Raw genomic sequence first — 19,030 nt, 5'->3', positions numbered from 1 at the left:
CTCACCACCCTCACAGTAAAGAACTTCTTCCTGACATCTAATCTAAATCTACCCTCTTTCAGTTTAAAGCCATCACCCCTTGTCGTATCACTACAGGCCCTTGTAAAATGTCCCTCTCTGGCTTTCTTGTAGGCCCCCTTTAGGTACTGGAAGGCTGCTGTAAGGTCTCCCTGGAGCCTTCTCTTCTCCAGGCTGAACAGCCCCAACTCTCTCAGCCTGTCTTCATAGGAGAGGTGCTCCAGCCCTCGGATTATCTTCGTGGCCCTCCTCTGGACCTGCTCCAGCAGGTCCATGTCCTTCTTATGCTGGGGGCCCTGAGCTGAACGCAGTACTCCAGGTGGGGTCTCATGAGAGCGGCCCCACTGCCATCATTAAACTTCAATGTCTAGCTTAGACTTCCTTACTATAGAACTCCTCAGTATTGGATTACCTCTGAACTTTTGGGTAAACCTCACATGGTAAGGGAAATGGCCACAAAAAGACAGAGCTCAAGAGTCCACAGGAAGTACCTGTAGGTGTGATAGATAATTTGTATTTCCCTCAGAACTGGCAGGGAAGCAGAGTTTGGGGATCCAGAAAAAGGAACTATATGGGGATAAACCAGTGGGACTACCAGGGCCTGGAAGAAAAAAACTGCGTCAGGGGCCCCAATAGCAAAGTTGAGAACAGCAAAACAAAAACATCTTGAATGCAAGTTGCCACACAGTGAAAAGCAAAATAAAGCCACTGGACTTCAATAAATTATTGGATTAGTAGCTGCACAAGCTTGATTCAAGAGATTAAGAATTCTGTAAATTCTTTACAGAAATGATGCTAGGGCAAAATACACCCTTGCAAATTATGGCAGTGTAGGGGGAAAAAAAAAAGTAAAAAAGAGACAGGAACCTATCAGCTTAAAGCACAAGCTTTTCATTAATCTCCAAGACCAGAAAGAACCATATTGAAAGTACTAACCTGGCTGTGTTATTAAACTGTAATAATACACTTCAGTTGGGGGTAAAAATCAGAGGCCAGGCAAAAAATGAGATATTCTAACAAAGGAAAACAAGAACACTATCAAATCATCTTAAATCACATTAAAGAGCTAGCCTGTTACTGAACAGCTAACATGTTATGTTTGTACTTCTCCAGGTCTTCACACATACAGAACGTAGATTTCAAATCCTGGAGAAAAAAAAAGGGGGGAAATAATGCAACAAAGAACCCAGAAGATTACAAAGAAACGAGCATCAGCCAGGATGGAGCTCTCAAGAAGAAATCATGACATCAGTCTAAATGCTTTCTCTGATAGGTCTGAGGAAAAAAGCAGTAAATATCACCTAGAGAATCACACATAGAATCATGGGGTTTGGCATGACCTCCAGAGGTCATGAAGTTTTCAAAGCCATTCTGCTTAGAGCAGCTTGTTTAGGGCCTTGCCCACTTGAATTCAGAGTATCTTCAAGAAGAGAGCTTTCACAGCCTCTGTGGAAAACCTCTTCCAGTGCTTAACCCCTTTTGCTGTGAAAATATTTTTCCTGATAATCAGATCAGAATTTCCCATGTTTCAGCTTGTTTCCATCACCTCTAATGCTATTACTGTGTGCTTCCAAGAAGAGCTCCGTCTTCTCTACAACCTCCCATTAGCTAGCTGTGAACTGACATGAGATCCCCTTGCAGTCTCCTCTTCTCCTGTGTGAACAAATCCAGCTCTCCTGTGCTACGGCCCCTTAACCGTCTAGGTAGCCCTCCACTGGACCTGCTCCAATATGTCAATGTCTTTCTTGAAAGAAAGGTTATCAGAATGATCACTTCTCTTGACCTGCTGGCTATGGTCCTGCTCATTCAGCCCAGGACACTGCCAGCCTTCTTTACTGCCAGGGTGCAATGCTGGCTCTTATTTAACTTGCTGCCTACCAAGACCCAAGGGTTCTTCTGTCCTTTTTTGAAGATGGGTGCAACATTTCCTTTCTCTAGTCATCGGGGACCTTCCCTGACCTCCAGGACCTTTCAAAGATGGTAGACTGTGGCCTTGCAAAGATATTACCCAGCTCTCAGCACCCTTGGATGCAGTCTGTTGTGTCCCATGGATTTCTATGAGTCAAGTTCTTGCAAGTAATCTTCACTTGGTCCTTATCTACTGCTGGCAGTTATCTTCTTTGAATGCTTTTACAAAGCTCAGAGGCCTGGGAGAACTTGTTGGTGAATATGGAGGCAAAGAAGGCATTATGTCAGCTGTGTATGTGTTCATAGTCATTAAATCACACACCCCATTCAGCAACGGTCCCAAATTTTCTTTGTTCTGTCTACTACTACTTATTCTTTGCTCCTCTCAGGATCTTGAACTCCACTTCACAGTCACTATAGCTACGGCTAGCATGGTCATTTATTATAGCCCCAACCAGCTATTCTATGCTATTGAACAGATATACCTGTGCATCACTTCATTACCAGTTGCCTACTTCATTACCAGAGTCAAGAAGTACCCTGACACTCTCCAGAAATCTTTCTCTTTGTATTCCACTGTTTTGCCCTTCTAGCGGCAACAGGGAGATTAAAGTCTCCATAAGAACCTGGACTGTGATACAGACTTCCTCAAGTTATTTAAAGAAGAGTTTACCCACTTCCTCACCCTATCGAAGAATAAGTTGAGGTTAGAAGGGACCTCTGGAGGTGGTCATCTTATCCAAGACCCCTGCTTAAGCAGTGTCACCTAGAGCGAGTTGCTGAAGACCATGTCCAGATGGCTTTTGAGTATCTCCAAGGATGGAGAATCCACAACCTCTCTAAGTAACCTGTGCCCTCACTAAAAAAAGTTTTACCTTATGTTCATATGGAACCTCCTGTCTTTTGGTTTGTGCCCATTGCCTCTGGTCCTGTCACATCCTTCTTTCAGGTATTTATACATATTGGTAAGATTCCCTCTCATCCTTCTCTTCTCTAGGCTAAGTCCCAGCTCTCAAAGGCCTTTCCTCATATGAGAGATGCTCCAGTCCCTTAATGCTCTCAGTGGCCCTTCACTGTAATCTCCAGTAGCTCCATCTCTCTCTACTGGGGAGCCCAGAACTGGACAAAGTACTCTAGGTGTGGCCTTACCACTGCTGAGTTAGATCGGATGGTCTAGCAAACTCCCATCACAATGACGTCCATGCCACTCGCCTCTCCTCTGACCCTGACCCCTAAGATCTGAACCAGACTGCAATCCACCCTACAGAAGAGCTCCATAGACATACACTGCTCCCCTTGAGGGCAACCACTTCCCCTGTCTTCTCTACCTGTCTTTTCTCAAGCAAATTTTCATCAATGGTTTTGATATACATAAAAAAAGGGAAACAAGTGCAGAAAAAGACACAGCATAATATTGGAGAGGAGCAAAAAAAAGGGAGGGAAATGATAGTAAAGGAGTTGGTAATTACCAAGTTTAATACAAAACATTGATGATTTCAGGTCTTGAGGACACAGATGGTAGGAATGTGGAAGAAGTAATGCAGTTGGAAGCTACAGAACATTTAAAAAAACAGACAGGGCTTGCAAAAAACCACAGAAACAAAAGGATAGCAACCATTTCTTTGCCTGAAGATAAGGAACACTTAGAGGCTCATCTCAAACACAAAAACACGTGCACACATTTACACACAGTGCTATGACTTTGAAGAAAAATCTATCCTTTCTTAAAACAGTTTCCATGTATTTAAAGCCAACAATGGAAAAGGTTCTAAGTTTAAAGTAGGTAAACAGGAGTACAAGAAAATTGCTTCTGACAAGATGCAACTATCAGGACCTTTTTGCTGTTGTGACTACAAAACAGTTACAGCAAAGCTGAGAAGTACACGAATGATAAGACAGATACATCCAACACAAAGGAATACACTAGACAGCAATACACAGATCTGACTTAAGAGCTGCTCCCAGAACAACAAACTCAGCCACCCCAACTTCATGTTTTAGGTAGGTGACACGGAAAGATACCAGCTTACACTATGTCTCTCACAGCAATTCTGATGTAATACAACTTGAGTGCTAATGTTCAATCTGTATAATCTCTCTTCTATGGGTCTCACCTTCTTGCAGTAGAGCATAACCTGACCCAGAATATGGCTAAATTTTATTTAGTCCTGATTATGAAGTTATCAATCCTTGTAAGAAAAACTTGTCATTCCCAACTGATCATTGACATAACATAAACAGTTTGTCCTTGAATACAAAATGAAAAGACAGATTCTGAAGACAGATGGTGAAAATAATTCTGAATATTACTTTAGTCCTTTACAAAATATCCAGACTAAACTTAGAAGTAAAACATCAAAGGATGAAAAAGAAAATATCCACTACTATAGGAATAATTGCTTCAGACAAGAGAAGAAAAGGAAGAAGAGCCTTTTAAAGAAAGAAACAAAGACCTTTTCCATCTTCACTAGAATGGGAAATATGCCGAGTGAGACTGAAGACTTGCAAACATATGTTTTCAAAATGAAATGTGACTTGTTAATTTAGACCTTGTCTAAATCAAGAAGACAAGTGGGATAGCTATATTCATTCCAACACACTGTAGTGTCAAAAAAAGACAATAGAATCCAATCTGGTTGAGCTCAGATGCAAGAAATTAAATGAAGAATTTAAGGAGAATAATAAATCTGGCAAAATGAAAAGATAAAGCATATTTTAAAATGAAGGAAAACCCAAGTAAAATATAAGGAAATCCAGAATATCCAGCAAGCAGTACCTTCTAACTGCATTCAAATTATAGAAATTACAATTAAAATTTATTTTTCTATTACATGGATCATACAAATACCAATCCCAAGCATGTCAGAATATGCAACAAACAGCAAGTATTTATAAAGGTACTAAAAGGGGCACATAAGCCTGTAAAAAAAAAGGTAAAATAGAAAAACATAGATTGTGATCAAGGCAAGCATGTATGAAACTTGTTTAAAAAAAGATGCTTGGAGACTTTGAGAAAGTAAAACATTATTAAATTATCCAACAACGATCATATGTTGGGGAAGGTGCAGAAAAAGACATGTAAACAGCCAGGCTCTACTCATCTAGCTTTTGATAAAAATAAGAGACATATGCCTTTGACCCCGGGAAGCAGCAGGTGAGGGGATGTTACACGTAAACACCTAAAATTAGTCAGTCATTTTTTATGAGTGTCATAAATGAAAACCCTGCATCCAATGCCTTTTCTCTAGGCATTAGAAAACATTGCCTTCCTATGCAAAAAAAAAAAAAAAGGGCTGTATGTCCTTAACACAAGAGAGAACAAGCTAAAGGAAATTTGAGTTTAAATAATTCAAAGACAAAGAATAGCAATGTTCTGAAATAATTAGGAAAAAGACCCTCGACCTCTTTTTCCCTTTTTTATTTAAGCAAACAAATGTACTGAAAATGGGGCGGTGGGAGAGGAGAGAGAGGGAGGGAAAAAGGGGGGAGAGGGGGAGAAGAAAAGAGAGGGAGAGGAGGAGAGAGAAAGAAAGGATGAAGAGAGGAAGAGAGATTGCAGGAGAAGCATGGATGGATCACTTCTGCTTGCTATTATTTTCACTGCACCTGCATCCAACATCCTATTTCAAGTCCTTGGCTGTCTTCCGATTCAGAACAGTAAGGAATATTCTGTTCTCCATCTAATTCTAGTGCAGCCCTACAGTGGCAACACTGGAGGCACTGCAGACCAACTCATATCACTTAATTAATAGCACTCTGCAAGGAAGGAACAGTTGAAACACTACACACTGCAGTAGTGCAATGCATTAATAGCCACATAATTTGAAGCATGCCAGTCCCTTGTGTCCATGTATGTTACCATTTATTAGTTATATTCTCATAACACAGCTCCTAGCACAGTGTCTTTTAAAAAAGGCACTTGTGCAAGTACTTTCCCACTGGAAGGGAGGTGTTTTATCAATCCTTTTTAAAGTATTAGTAATTCTGTCAAATGTAAATGGAACTGGTACTACATACAAGGTCCTCTTTTATTTTAAGCACTAACAGCTGTGCACTGTACTTTATAAACTTTGTTTGGAGAGAAGGAGAGGGGAACAAAAGCTTCACTAGTTTGCACCGGAAGAACAACGTTGAACACAGGGGCTCTCACATACCAGAAGGACTTACGGAAAAGGATGCTGCAGAGACAGCTGTGGCTCTTGTATTTTCAGCTTTCAGCGGGCACAGCACCATTGCTGTTTCCTACTAGATGTTCTTAGTTGAGCCTTGCTACAGACAAAAGCAATTGCAATAGTTCTGCTAACACCTCTGCAAAACTTGTTCGTAAAGGTGACATGCTTTAAGCGTGACGAGAGCTTGTAGCTAGGGCTTTAGAAATGAAACAAGAACTTCCACAACATGGACGCGGCATGGTGGAAAACACTGATTCACACTTCTGAAATACAATGACCAAGCCTGCAGAAATATAAAAGCATGACACTTAATCAAAAATGTAAAGCTTCCTATTCACATATGTAGAAGTACTGATATTGAGGAGGACCTCTAAGGATTATTGCAAACAAGCAAACAAGAATTCCATTACCACATCAATCAGAGCAGCCAGATTGCAATGCAATTGCAGTGAGCCTTACTGGACTGCGCTAGGGAGGCTAAAAGAGTATTCCTGTAGCTAAAGCCAACAGGGATTTTGAAGTAAAATCCTTAACCCTTCAACTCATGTAAAGTGAAACTGATGTTTGTTGTTAATACATGACTCTGAAACGTGCAGGTACACCATCCATACAGCTGCATTTGGTAAAAAAGGTATTAACTTGCAGCACAAGGACAGAGGGGCCAGCCGGGGGTAGCAACCTCTCTGAACACCCCTGGCTAGCTGAGCTCAGGAATCAAAGCCCCAGAGTCTTACTGAAAAGGCAGCTTAAATGCTTTGGAATTTCTTCATGCATCTAGTCTATACAATACCTATATTAAAACTACCCTATATAAGCTGTACAAATAAAGCACATTACAACAACACCATGCTATCCACATTAACCAATAAAACCAAAGAAAAAATGCCAGTTAAAGGAAGAAATGTGACATAAAATGACCTTCAATTACTACACACACAGGGGTGCCAATTTAACAGCTTTTTAAATATGCTTAGGTGCAGCAGACATATGTTACATTTAACCTTCTATTGCAAATGTTCTCTGAACTAAGTGCTTTTGTCACAACCCTAAAACTGTTTCAGTGTAAACCTCAAACATTTACAGGAACATAATAATAAATTTTTGAAAGCTACTGATGATAGAGAATTGAAGAGGACAGCTAAAAGCTTGCAGTATTAGCAGAAAAGGCAGCTAAGTAAGAGAAAGTAACCATTTAGCTACTAGTACACAGTAATTCCATAGACAGAAATGTAAAACAAACATGGGAGCAAATAATACACACAGGACTAATTTCTGCTGTTTGATGTCTTATAAAGAAAATGCCAGAAACGTCCCATGGCAAATATAATCCTCAAGTACTGATGAAGTTAAGAAAGAAAAGAGGAAGATGGTTAAACTGCTACAAGGAAGGAACTGTGAAAACAAAGCTTCACTTACTCTCTTTTTAATATAAAACTAATATAGAGTAAGATATATTCCATATAGTATTTATTTTAGTCTTTTGATTACAAAGAATAAAATAAATACTAAGTGTCAGAATGGCAGATACCAGACCTCTCTCCTTGTCTTTTACAAGTGTCAGAATTTTGTGTATTATTCATTAGCTGCTCTCCACTGCAGAACTCAAACTGATGTGCTTAGGAGTAGGAGTAATTTGTGCACATCAAAAACAACAGTTACCTTTTGTTATCATTGCTCAGATGGTAGGAACAGATATTAAGCTGATTCATACTACATGAAAACAAAGAGGTTTTGAAATGGAATTCTGTAGATAACCTCCCCCAAATTACTTCTAACTATTTTAAACAGAACAGAGAAAACCACTAATTGACATCAACATGTGTCTTTTTTCAATGCAAGGTGAGAGGGAATCTTTGCAAAGTGATATAATCAACTTGGAAGTGCCCATATCAACCTAAACTGAGTAGGCCAAGACAGAAACACAGAACCTGCGCTGACCTTAAAATTACAGGATGCTGTAATGTTATTACATAACAACAATACTGGCACTGACCCAAGAGACAGTTACTATTTTGGGATTCATTGATTTAGAAATTAAAAGAAAGAGATTAAGGTGGGTTTTGACCCATTTTAGAATCTTTTGATTTGTATGTCATTTTTTTCTTTTCAGTAGATTGGCTTACTATAAACCTGAAATATTCACAGGCACTTCTGCAATACTACATGGCTTCAGTATTTTCTTAAGAATATTTAAGTTTAGAATTTTGAACTAAAGTAACTACCTTGACTATCTATAAACTGTAGATTGATTCAGAAAATAAAATAGAAGTTTTTAAAATTTCTTTCATAAAACAAGTAAAGCTAAGACAAGATATAATTTTTACTAGGAAAATCCGCTACTGTTTTACATGCTCTTCATCAGTAGGTTTAGTCAGATAAAATGGTACTGCCACCTAACACACAGGTCTGAGGAGGCTTTGAGATAATTCGTGGGTGTTTTTGCAGGAGGAAATTCCCATCCTATCTGAAAGGGCAGGGAAGGTGCAAACCACAAGAGGCTCAGAAGAACCAAATATTACCAGAAGAAAAAATACTGGACAGGGAGCTAAATTCTCAAAGATCAGAAAGTTGTTAAACATTTGTAGAGTCTGGGTGCTTTCAGAGCATTCAGGAAAGAACATTTTGTTTACCTCTATGGATGAGTAAAATCACTTAAGCTTTCTGCTACTGTGCAGATGAGGCAGCGCTTCTTTTCTTGGAAGCCTATGACATGGGTGTATTTCCCTTCCTTTTGCCCATACCCCACTGTTAACAGCAGCGATTTGACTGCCCAGTAGCAGCAACAAGGAAAGCTGGTGTAGACAAGATATTGACAGCTGCCGTTCCTTTTCAGCAACCTGTCATACAGACCTGTTACTCATCCTTGCACAAGATACATTGTTTAATTGATATTTAAAAGAGGCACTAATGCAGTATAGCAATCTAGATACAGAGAGAGAAACTTCATGCTTTGAAGATGAATATTTGCTGAGAAGTGGTCAGGAAGGCTTCTGTTACATGCAATTATTAGCTTGATGTATTAATATTAGAAGCAGGTATTTCTTTGATGAAAATTCCATTGTTCTTCAGCTGTAGAATGTTCTAATTAGAGCTGAAAAGAAAAATACTTTGCTGGTATTTGTGACAACTGAAATCTTTTGTGCAGAGACTTTGCTTTCCGTATAGTTTCTATACCTACGTGTTTTCTTTATTGCCAGCTCAGTCATCTAGGTCTCCTGGGGGAATCACCCAACAGGCTTCTGTATCAGCTGAGCTTTAAGGTTTTTGAGCCTTTGAGTCCATATAGATTAAGAAAGAGCTGAAAAGGTGGATGTTCAAATTTCAGGCACGAAGTTCCCAGTATCCAGTGATGCAACATTTTGGAGCAGTCTGCTAAATAGACAAGTCTGGGTCATGGCTGCTACTCTGAATGTCTACATACTATTTCACTCTGAACCCAAATGAAAGCAAATAAAATCCTTGATAAAACATAACTACGATAACTGCCAACTTGCTCCAATTTCTTTTATAGGTATTTTGAATACAGAAAATTACACACAGGCCTCACTGCTACTGAAATAAAATTTAAAATAATATACAACCTGAAATCAATTCCAAGTGTGAATAACTGATGATACAATTTATGTTTTCCTAAGGAAAAAAAAAAGGCAATGATCCTACACTTCCACTTCATCAAAAATCTAGCAGGAGCAGGAAAAATGACAGCACCAACATCAGCAGAGTTGTTCTCAATGTCTTCCATTGCGGGACATCTTTCCTAAGGCCCTTTTTTCCATGGGCTCCCATGGCTCTTGTTCCATAAGGGGCTCCCATGGCACCTGATAGGAACCACAAAACTTGAAAACAAAAGGAAAACCAGAAAACACACCCCATGAACCTCCTGACTTGGTCCTGAACTTTTTTTGAACATATTAGACTAACCAGGGTTGAGAGATAAGTCATTTATTAATAATAAACACTTGCACACACAAAAAAGAAAACCTCAACTCCCTTAACTAATGGTTTCTAAAAATGCTTATTCAAACTGACATATGCATGACAAGTTTCAGCTCAGTATGATTTAAGGAGGAGGAGTTATACCGCCCAGAAAAATGGTGTTTATGACAGAAATGACAAAGGATCGTTCATCATAGGGTTCTTCTATGTGGAGCAGTAATAAAGCCTAAATGAGGCTGCACTTCATTAGTAATTTATTTCACAGATCACTATATATACACAAATAGCATAACTCTATTACATTTTTATAGTGCCATTCATTACAGTACTTCACATACTATATCCACATGACAACATAGAAATGCAGCTTTCTCTGGGGAAGACAGCAGCAGCCAACTGCAGAGCAGCGTACAGGGAGGAAACACTTCAGAGCCAGAAGAGCAGGAGTAGGAATTCTCAGGCAAAACAAGAAAAGGACAATATAAACCAACAAAACTGAACCCTCAGAGATGGGCAGCTAACTCAAAGAATAGTTTTACACCATTTTTGCTTGCCTCATGCCCCATTTGATTTAGACAGTAGAAATAAAAGAGGAAGACTGAACACTCTTGCCTTGTCTGGAATTCTCTCTCCCTCTCACTTGATCCTTGAGCACTACACTAACGTTTTCTACGTGCCACAGGAAGGAAAAGAGTACCAGTTCAATTGCTTTCATCAGTCCCTATCTGGGATGCTACTCTTTAGGTATAGCAAATGACATATTCTTGGATATCAAGAAAAGGGTTGTGATTCTTCCACTAGTAAGACCTCCACAAAATGAGGATTTGGTGCTATTTCACTCCCCACCAGAAAACAATCCTCAAACTATCACACTTAGAGGCCAAACATCTCCATTAAACTTCCAGAGATGAATGGAGACTCCTGCCTTCCAACCGCATGTTAAAACATGGTATACCACAGAATGGTATATACAGAATGCTGTGAGAAGATGACAGACAGAAGGATACCTGTAAACGTCTCATGACAACTGCTTTTCTGTGACTAGCTTGCCTGCAAAGTAATAGTGTCCAATTATGTAGTGCTAGGCCTTTGAAATAACACCTGCAATGTATGCATTATGTGAATACTTTCTGAAATAAAAATTAAAAAGAAATGGATTGCTTTTAACTAGTGAGGTATGATTAAACTCAACAAATATTCTCTTGATTTTCTTGCCAAAAACTGCTGTAAGAACACTGATAAGAAGGTAAATGGCTTGTTAGATCTAAAGCCTCAATTTTTTAAAATAAATTTTAAAGTAAGAAACTTCTAAATAAGGCCCCTGTATTTGAAATGTCATTCAGGAACACTGAGATCTTTGATGGTTGGAGATAAAACATGATTTTACCTAGCAGACTTTTTTTTAATCTCTTCTGGTAAATTAACTAGAAAGAGAAAAAAAAATCAAAACTATTAGGAAAATACTTGCTGGGCACTAAGTTAAAATCTGTTTTACAGCAGGGAAAACGGTTCTCTTAAAATTTGTCAATACTGACTTCGACTGCCTTGTTGGAGCTTGAGAATAAATACATTTACATTGTTTCTCCTGTGGCTCTGGTTTGAATGTTCTTTTTTCAAATATTCCATTATCAAAGTGCATATTTTTAGTCCACAACATACAGTATCTAATTTGATAAGAGGCTGAGTCAATGTACATCAGTACAATTTTTCTTTCTCTTTTTGTCTCATATTTCACTGCTTTCCCCTGTGTTACTGTGGTAGACACTAACTACTAACAGTTTAAGAAATGAAACCATGGAATTTAACATCCTGATTTAAGATGCAGGTTTTAATCAGTCATTTAAGTGACCTGCATTCTCTAGTTAATACATAAAAATAGGGATACTGTCCATCTACAAAAAAATATAATGCCATTTTTTGGTTAAGTTAATGCGTCTGAATTAAGTACATGAGTATTCCCCATTGAAATTGGTAAGACTGTTTAAATCCAGAAGTGAGACATGTGTGTAAATGAAATTGTTTTGGCCTCTCTCTGCTATTTTAACTGCTAGACATGATAGAAAGATTTTTTTCCTTGCTCTAAGAAGCCTGCAATCTGACCAACAAATGCAGGAAGGACCAAACACTGTAGGAAGCAACATGAAATTGAACTTTTATTTCCACCCTGTTACTTCCCAAATAATTTTCCTCAACAGAACAGATTAAAAACACACATGAGCCTACAGCCATGAGGTCGGAACAAGGACTTCCTTACAAAAGGTGTGAATGAATGGATTCAGTGCACTGCAGCTGAGCAGATGCATATGTAGGCATGCGTTAAAAGGTGAGGAGGAGAAGAAACTAACAGAATTAATATTGACCTGGACATTGCTGGCAGAGTGCCTAGGAAGATCACAGATGAAAAGAGACTCAATGTAAATAAAGTCTTGAAGATGAGAAGTTTATCTTCAACATCATAGGTAGAAAACCTAATTAAGAGATTTGGCAAGTTCAGAAGATCTGCTGGCCCATTTCCATTTAGACAAATCAGGCAGCTGCACAGTTTTCAGAAAGGAAGGAAGCAGGAGCTGGTTGATGCTTAGATATAAACTTTACACTCATTCTACATCTAGCAGTTTTACCTAAGAAAAGTATGGAAATTTCCTTCTTATTCTTTCCTGGAACAACTCCTAGTCAATCATATAAGCCTAAGCAAACACAGTGTAAAATAGTCTCATTAAAGAAAGAAATATTGCACGATGCTACTTACCTGCCTGTCTACTTCTGGAAGCAAAAGCAGGAGGTATTGTTGGAAATGCTGAGGTAAAGAAGCAAAGGTGTGTTTATTTATTAAAGCCCTCAGGTTAGTGTTCACTAGAATAGATCCTGGTGTTTCTATGTCAATATCCTCAGCTTTGGTCCATTTCAAATGTCCTGGAGTAAATAAACAGAAATAACTTTAAACATAAAAAAAAGGAGGAGAGCAAGAACAATTATTCCTTTTAAGTTTTTCACTTTTATTGTATAATACAGTAAGCTCCAGAGAAATGGTACTCTGAGAAGGGTAACACAGCCTTTTCTAGGTGTCTTAACAGCTTCTTTTATATTCCCTGTATTGGTCTCTCAAGCTCTTACAGTATCCGTGTTCCAGTCAACATTACACTTGACATATTCTTACTCCCAGCTCAAGAGACCAACTCAACTCAGCAGCAGCAGAAAATTTTCCTGTCATGTCATCAACATAATTATAAGCACCTATTTCCAAGCAAAAGGCTGCTTGATGAGGCTGATGTGAATCAACCATTACAGAGAGCTTCTCTTTCGCTGCGCTCCGCATCTGCAGGGCACTATGTCCTACATAACTTGTCCTATAGCACCTGCTAAAAACTACCTGTGTGAGTAGACAGTGATCATAGAGATAAGAAAATTTAATGTGTTAAATTAGTGTCTGAAAACATGCACTTTTCAGAATTTTCGTAAGAACCTATGATCTAAAATGATCAACACACAGAAGGCAGCAGCAGGAATTATCAGAAGTTTAGAAAACAGGGTCTGTGAGATAAAATACAAATCCAGGAATGAGTAAGATAGCGACTCAGCAGAGTGAAGGGAAAATACATAAATGGCTGATGAACAGGGGTAAAGAACAATGTCTTCTTACTGTCCACAATGGATAGCAAAGGTAATGAGATTAAACTCTTGCACAGTAAGAAATATTTACGTTAAGATACTGGGAAAAGAGAGCTTTCAAGCACCAAGGACAAGGAGACACTGGATTAGATCCATAGGGAGGCATTACAGTCTCCATCAGTGGAAATCTTTAAGAATACTAGACAAATACCTGTCAGGAATGACAGGTGTGTAACTGATTTTGCACTATGACTGATGAATAAATTAGATGACCACTAGAGGTCCCATCTGGTCTCATTGTGTTATTATTTCTAGGTTAATATTTAAAAGATACTTTTTAAAGGTCCTTAAAGAGCAATTACTGCTATATCTCCTTCAGGATATATAGATACTGCTACAATCCTTTTTTCCTCTCAGTCTTAACATATTATGATACTCAATACGGAAATGGAAGAGTGGGGAGTCTAAGTGGCTGGCAAAACTCAAAAGCTTCTAACCCCTCCCAGTAAACTCCTCCAGGTTTTGTTCTGTTGTACTTTCAAATATTTCAAAGATGCTACAAAAGGGGTCTTAACTAATCATACACAAACTCCAGCATAACCTCTAAAAAAGCAATTGAAAAGAATATTCCACTGCTATGAGCAATGATGGCATTTGGCATACACATAGGACCTCTCAGCAAGGATTACAACTGACATGTTAAGAAGAATACATCTATTTTACAAATGGGGGAATTTGGGCCATACTGATTATTAGGAACTTCTCAAATACTACAAACTACTTAACAGTAACATTAATAAAAATAATGCAATTATGTTTTAGATTTCTTGGAAGGCTTATAGTGGTCTCCTGTGAAAGGCTATAAAATTACCCACAAAATGTACAAATGAAAGAAAATGCAGCAGATTTGTAAATTCTAAAAGCTGCCCTTCAGCCACAGCCTCCCACAAACATTCTTGTAATTTCCTTTTACTTTTCAGCAGACAATACTAACTGAATGAGACAAGGGTTACTTTGCATTTCGCACAAGATAACATTTTCCGACACATATTTCCAACATACTGTATTTCAGTACAGCAAAGACTCCATTACAAACAAATGAATGCCCTGTTATAAAGGACAATTGTATGGAAGAAGTGATCATTTTCATGAATGCATCACAATAAACTGTCCTCACCATCTGTTCCACCCACTAAATACAAATGCAAAAAGAACACAGTCCCCAAGCATAACACAAGTAGTATGATGTATCTTATTTTAATGCCTGTATGTATACTCTTTTCTTTAATCAATACAGAATACACATCTCCATCTTCTAAGTGATTCCAAATTGGAATAACATTTTTCCCAGCTAACACTTCATATCCTATGGAAAAACATACACATAGAGATGATCCAAACTAAAACAAGATGTATGACTGCAAAGTCAGTAACATCCTTCAGTGGCAGACATTCTAATAGCGTGAAAAGCCCAAGACAGTATCAGAAAGTCAAACCTAATTCTGTGTGCCTGGGTCACGCATTTTCTGACTTATCTGACCTACTACCACTTACAGGCTACCATGGAGGTTTTATCAACTTGTGGAAGAAATATGTATATTATTCCTAGGATGATAGGCCAGTAGCTCACTGTGGATGCCCAGCATAGCCATACTTTAAAAAAACAAAATCTGCTCAGAAGAACAATAAATTCTCTCTCCTGCACCCTTCCTATGGCTAATTTAGGACCTTTACTGCAGGTCTCAAGTTTGTAATCAGATTTAGTGAAGCATTTGGGAGTAGCATGGAAAGTTGTAGTTCTGTGGAATACGACAAGAGTATGCCACTACTGCATTGCTAATTGTAACTCTGAGAGGAGTTTATGACAAAACATATGCCAATGTTTTTTATATTGTTTTCCACAGAGAAAGACATTTTTAATCCTTATATAGCTGCTACCAGAGTCTTGGGGGATCATGGCCTAGATCAGAAATAGAACCTGGAAGATGAGAGAGAAACTCAAACTTACAGCCTTGGTAAAGAAGAGATTAGTCTCCAACACAGAGAATTGACTATGAAAGGGATGGGAGCACCATGGCTCTACATCAAAGCACAAAAATCAAAATAAGAAAAGGATAGAAATAACACAGTTGGCAGAATCAGTTAACTAAAAGGGGAAAAAGTCATACTTAATGGGAGTTCAGAAAGTCTACCAAACAACATGCAGTGAATGTTGGGCAGATCAGCAGTTTCAGACAATCAAACAATGTCTGGAACTGAATTGTGCACTGTATAGGACACTGGACCTATTCTCAAAGATGCTCAACAACTGTTCTATTAGTATCCCAAGAAATATTATGTCTCAAGAGAAATGTTTCAGCAGGTACAAGAACAGAAACCCTTAAACCTTACACAAAGTTCCCCCCATTCCAATTGTGGTGTCCCAAAAGGCCAGAGGATTTTTTCTGAAATCCTCAAAAATTCTAATGAATTCACTCTACATTTGATATCATTGGCCAACAGTTGATGAAATACCTGGGGATGGGGAGGAATGCATACATCAAATCATGTATCTCAGTCTTAAATGTAGAGAAAAGTTACATGAAATAATCTAAAATTGGACATATCTTTGCATAGCAAAAGTTGTAATACTGTAGGAGTATTTTCGGTTTTGAATAATGCCATTTGATCAACAGAGAGAACTAGCTATCCAGCTGAGATTGATGAATAATCTGCAGAAAGATCATATATCAAAATGAAGTACAATTTCATGGGAGGCTGTGATACAATAAGACTTGCAGGAAACAGTTCACCAGGAACTGGCAATAGTATATTTAACAGCCAACCTATGATATTTAGGAAGTAAAGTACTTGCAAGATATTTTACAGAATCACTATACATAAAATAGAACTATGACAGATCATTATTAAAGAAAAACAATCTTATCACCATAAAGACAGACATTAAATAATTTTAGGACGTTCCGGCCGCTACAAAATGCTTGTTTGCTAACTTTTCCAGTATGGCCACATTGCAAAATACTTCTTTAAATGATTCAGCAGTCTGCTGAATGCAAAAAGTTCTTTGTAAAAATAAAGTTATGTAATTATTCTACCTTACTTTAGCCAAGACAAGAGTCTTAGTGAACACTACATTTTCTGCTCCTTAGGGAACATTTCCAATTATATTTCATGCAGAGCAGGAAAATCTGCCTATCACATGGAGCTACTGACAATTTACTCTTAGCATCTCTTCAGAGAAAATTCTTCATTAATTACAGATCATTATCCATGAATCTTTCTAAAAACCACAGAAAATAAAACCAGAAACTGCATCTACCACTGCAAGAGGTGTAGCTTCAAAATAATTAAGGATCCAACTGAAGAAACAAATCAACCAAAGAAAGAGAATCAACCAAAAATGATATGCCAAATCTCTATATGACATGGAATAATGCAAAAGAAGAAAAGAAGGTTAACTTCTAATAGGGCAGGTATGTAAGCAAATATGCTATTATCTTTTGGAATAAATGCATATTAGACTGCAAGCAAATTTACCAGGAAGAAAGAATATTTGCTACACCCCGCCCCCATCCTCCAAAAAATCATAATGCAGCAATCAGAAGCTAGTTGCTAAATGACCTTTCTGCCTGCAGTTGCTTAGGTCTGTCAAACTTTAAAAAGCAACTACAGAAAAGCATTCTGGGGGAAAAGAAAAAATGCCCATGGATTTTCCAGTTAGCCAGAAAGAAAGATGCCTTCTTGAGAAAGGGTCAGCTGCTGAGTTTGAAAAAGGGACAGATAAACCAGAAAAACAAAACTTTTAAAGAGATCACAGAGTTTAGAAAAATATCAGTATTACAATAACAAGTAAGATATTTATTTTACTCCTACTCACCTAAACCAGATTTTTTTAACCTCTTTAAGTGCTGGCTTGTTTGTTTTCCAGTTGGAGACTTTTGCCCATGTTTCATCTCTTTATCAGAACCATCTGCTTCACCATTTTTAGATTCAGATCCTTAGGAAAAAATAAAACCCCCAAACATGATACTGATGCATTTGTACCAACAATCCCCCCAGCACCCTCTACACTGTAAACAAAACAAAAATAGGATTTAAAAAAAATTGACTCTACTTGCTGCAAGGCAATACACCTTTCTGGTCACAATACGATTCCTCATCATCAGAGGAAATGGAAGTAAAAGCTCAATAAATCAATTAAGTGCTGAAAACTAAAGTTTACTGAACACTGCATTCAATAAAAATGTTCACTGATCTAATAAAAATAGCGTTTTCCTATAATGCCCAAGAGATATCTTTAAAAATATTTTAACCTCAAGTTATGGGGCAGTAAAGCCATCTAAAGGCAAAAAAAGATCATTTCTTTGTGAAGAAACATTTATAGAAGAGAGATGCCTGGAAATACAACTGTCAATTTGTGTTAAACATAGCCATAGAAATCTCTTAAAATGAAGTAACTTAACCACCAGAACTAAAGGTCAAGGTTACGCTGCAGTGATAAGCATGGTACCAGAAGAAGAAAAGCTAACAAAAGGATCTGAGTATTGCAATGCAGAATTGAGACACAAATTCACATTCACAGAGAAGCTTGCCTTTTTTTTCCCTCTCCCCTTTTTATGGCATTGAATACCAGCATGTGGTCCTCCATTAGAGTTCCAGAGCCAAACAAAATGTTACTTTGCATTCCTTTAAAGCTGCTGCTATTACCAATCGTCATTTTACTGTGTGCATTCAGTTCTTTATTAAAGAAAAATCTCTGTCCTTGAGACACCAGATTTGATAAGGAAATAAAGACGTTAAACAAAGCCACCAAGCGGAAATATTATTGCAGCAGTTCCAAATTCTGTATGCTACACAGCTGATTCAGAGGAAGTCTCTGACTAGAGCTGATCTTGCAAACGGTCCTTTAGCTATTTACCTGAAGGTGAATCCGACTGCTCATCAGACACCTTTAATGGTGTCAAAACAACACGAGGAACAGTCTTGTTTACCATCATTGAGACTCCATTTCTTCTTTTCTGCTGTTGTCTTAAAGCCTACAAAAACGATAACAAAACATAAAAATGTAACAAAAAATAATGCTTATAAGTGAATTACATGAGACATTTCTCTACCATTAAACTGAATCTCTTAAAATAAGCATAATTTACATAGCTACTGACTTGCCAGACTTCATGCTCGCCCCCTTTATGTCATTTTCCTTTAAAATATAAAATCAGGCTTTTGGTTATAAAGAGAAAGAAGATGCACCTTAGATCATTTTCCAATACAGTTTTGACAACAAAGAAGCACATAACTGTTTGCTCTACCTTAACAGCACAACATGATAACCCATGGAATGTGAAACTAAGACTTCCAAGTAAAAAAAATGTAAAATAAATGTTTCA

General features: G+C 37.9%; 1 protein-coding gene across 1 annotated transcript in view; it reads right to left on the bottom strand.

The window, feature by feature from the left end:
- The window catches only part of ASXL3 (additional sex combs like transcriptional regulator 3), a 105,946-nt gene that overhangs the window by 27,460 nt on the left and 59,456 nt on the right, over positions 1-19,030 (bottom strand). The window contains exons 5-7 of the mRNA XM_010574367.1: positions 18,562-18,679; positions 17,521-17,640; positions 12,784-12,947 (exon numbers count right to left, since the gene is read on the bottom strand). Of these exons, the coding sequence (XP_010572669.1) occupies positions 12,784-12,947; positions 17,521-17,640; positions 18,562-18,679 (402 nt within the window). The remainder of the gene's footprint in view (positions 1-12,783; positions 12,948-17,520; positions 17,641-18,561; positions 18,680-19,030) is intronic.

The sequence above is a fragment of the Haliaeetus leucocephalus genome, unplaced genomic scaffold (genome assembly GCF_000737465.1).
Source record: "Haliaeetus leucocephalus isolate CR32 unplaced genomic scaffold, Haliaeetus_leucocephalus-4.0 Scaffold428, whole genome shotgun sequence".
NCBI lineage: Eukaryota > Metazoa > Chordata > Aves > Accipitriformes > Accipitridae > Haliaeetus > Haliaeetus leucocephalus.
Note: the sequence above shows the minus strand (reverse complement) of the source record. Positions and strands in the feature narration are given on the sequence as shown.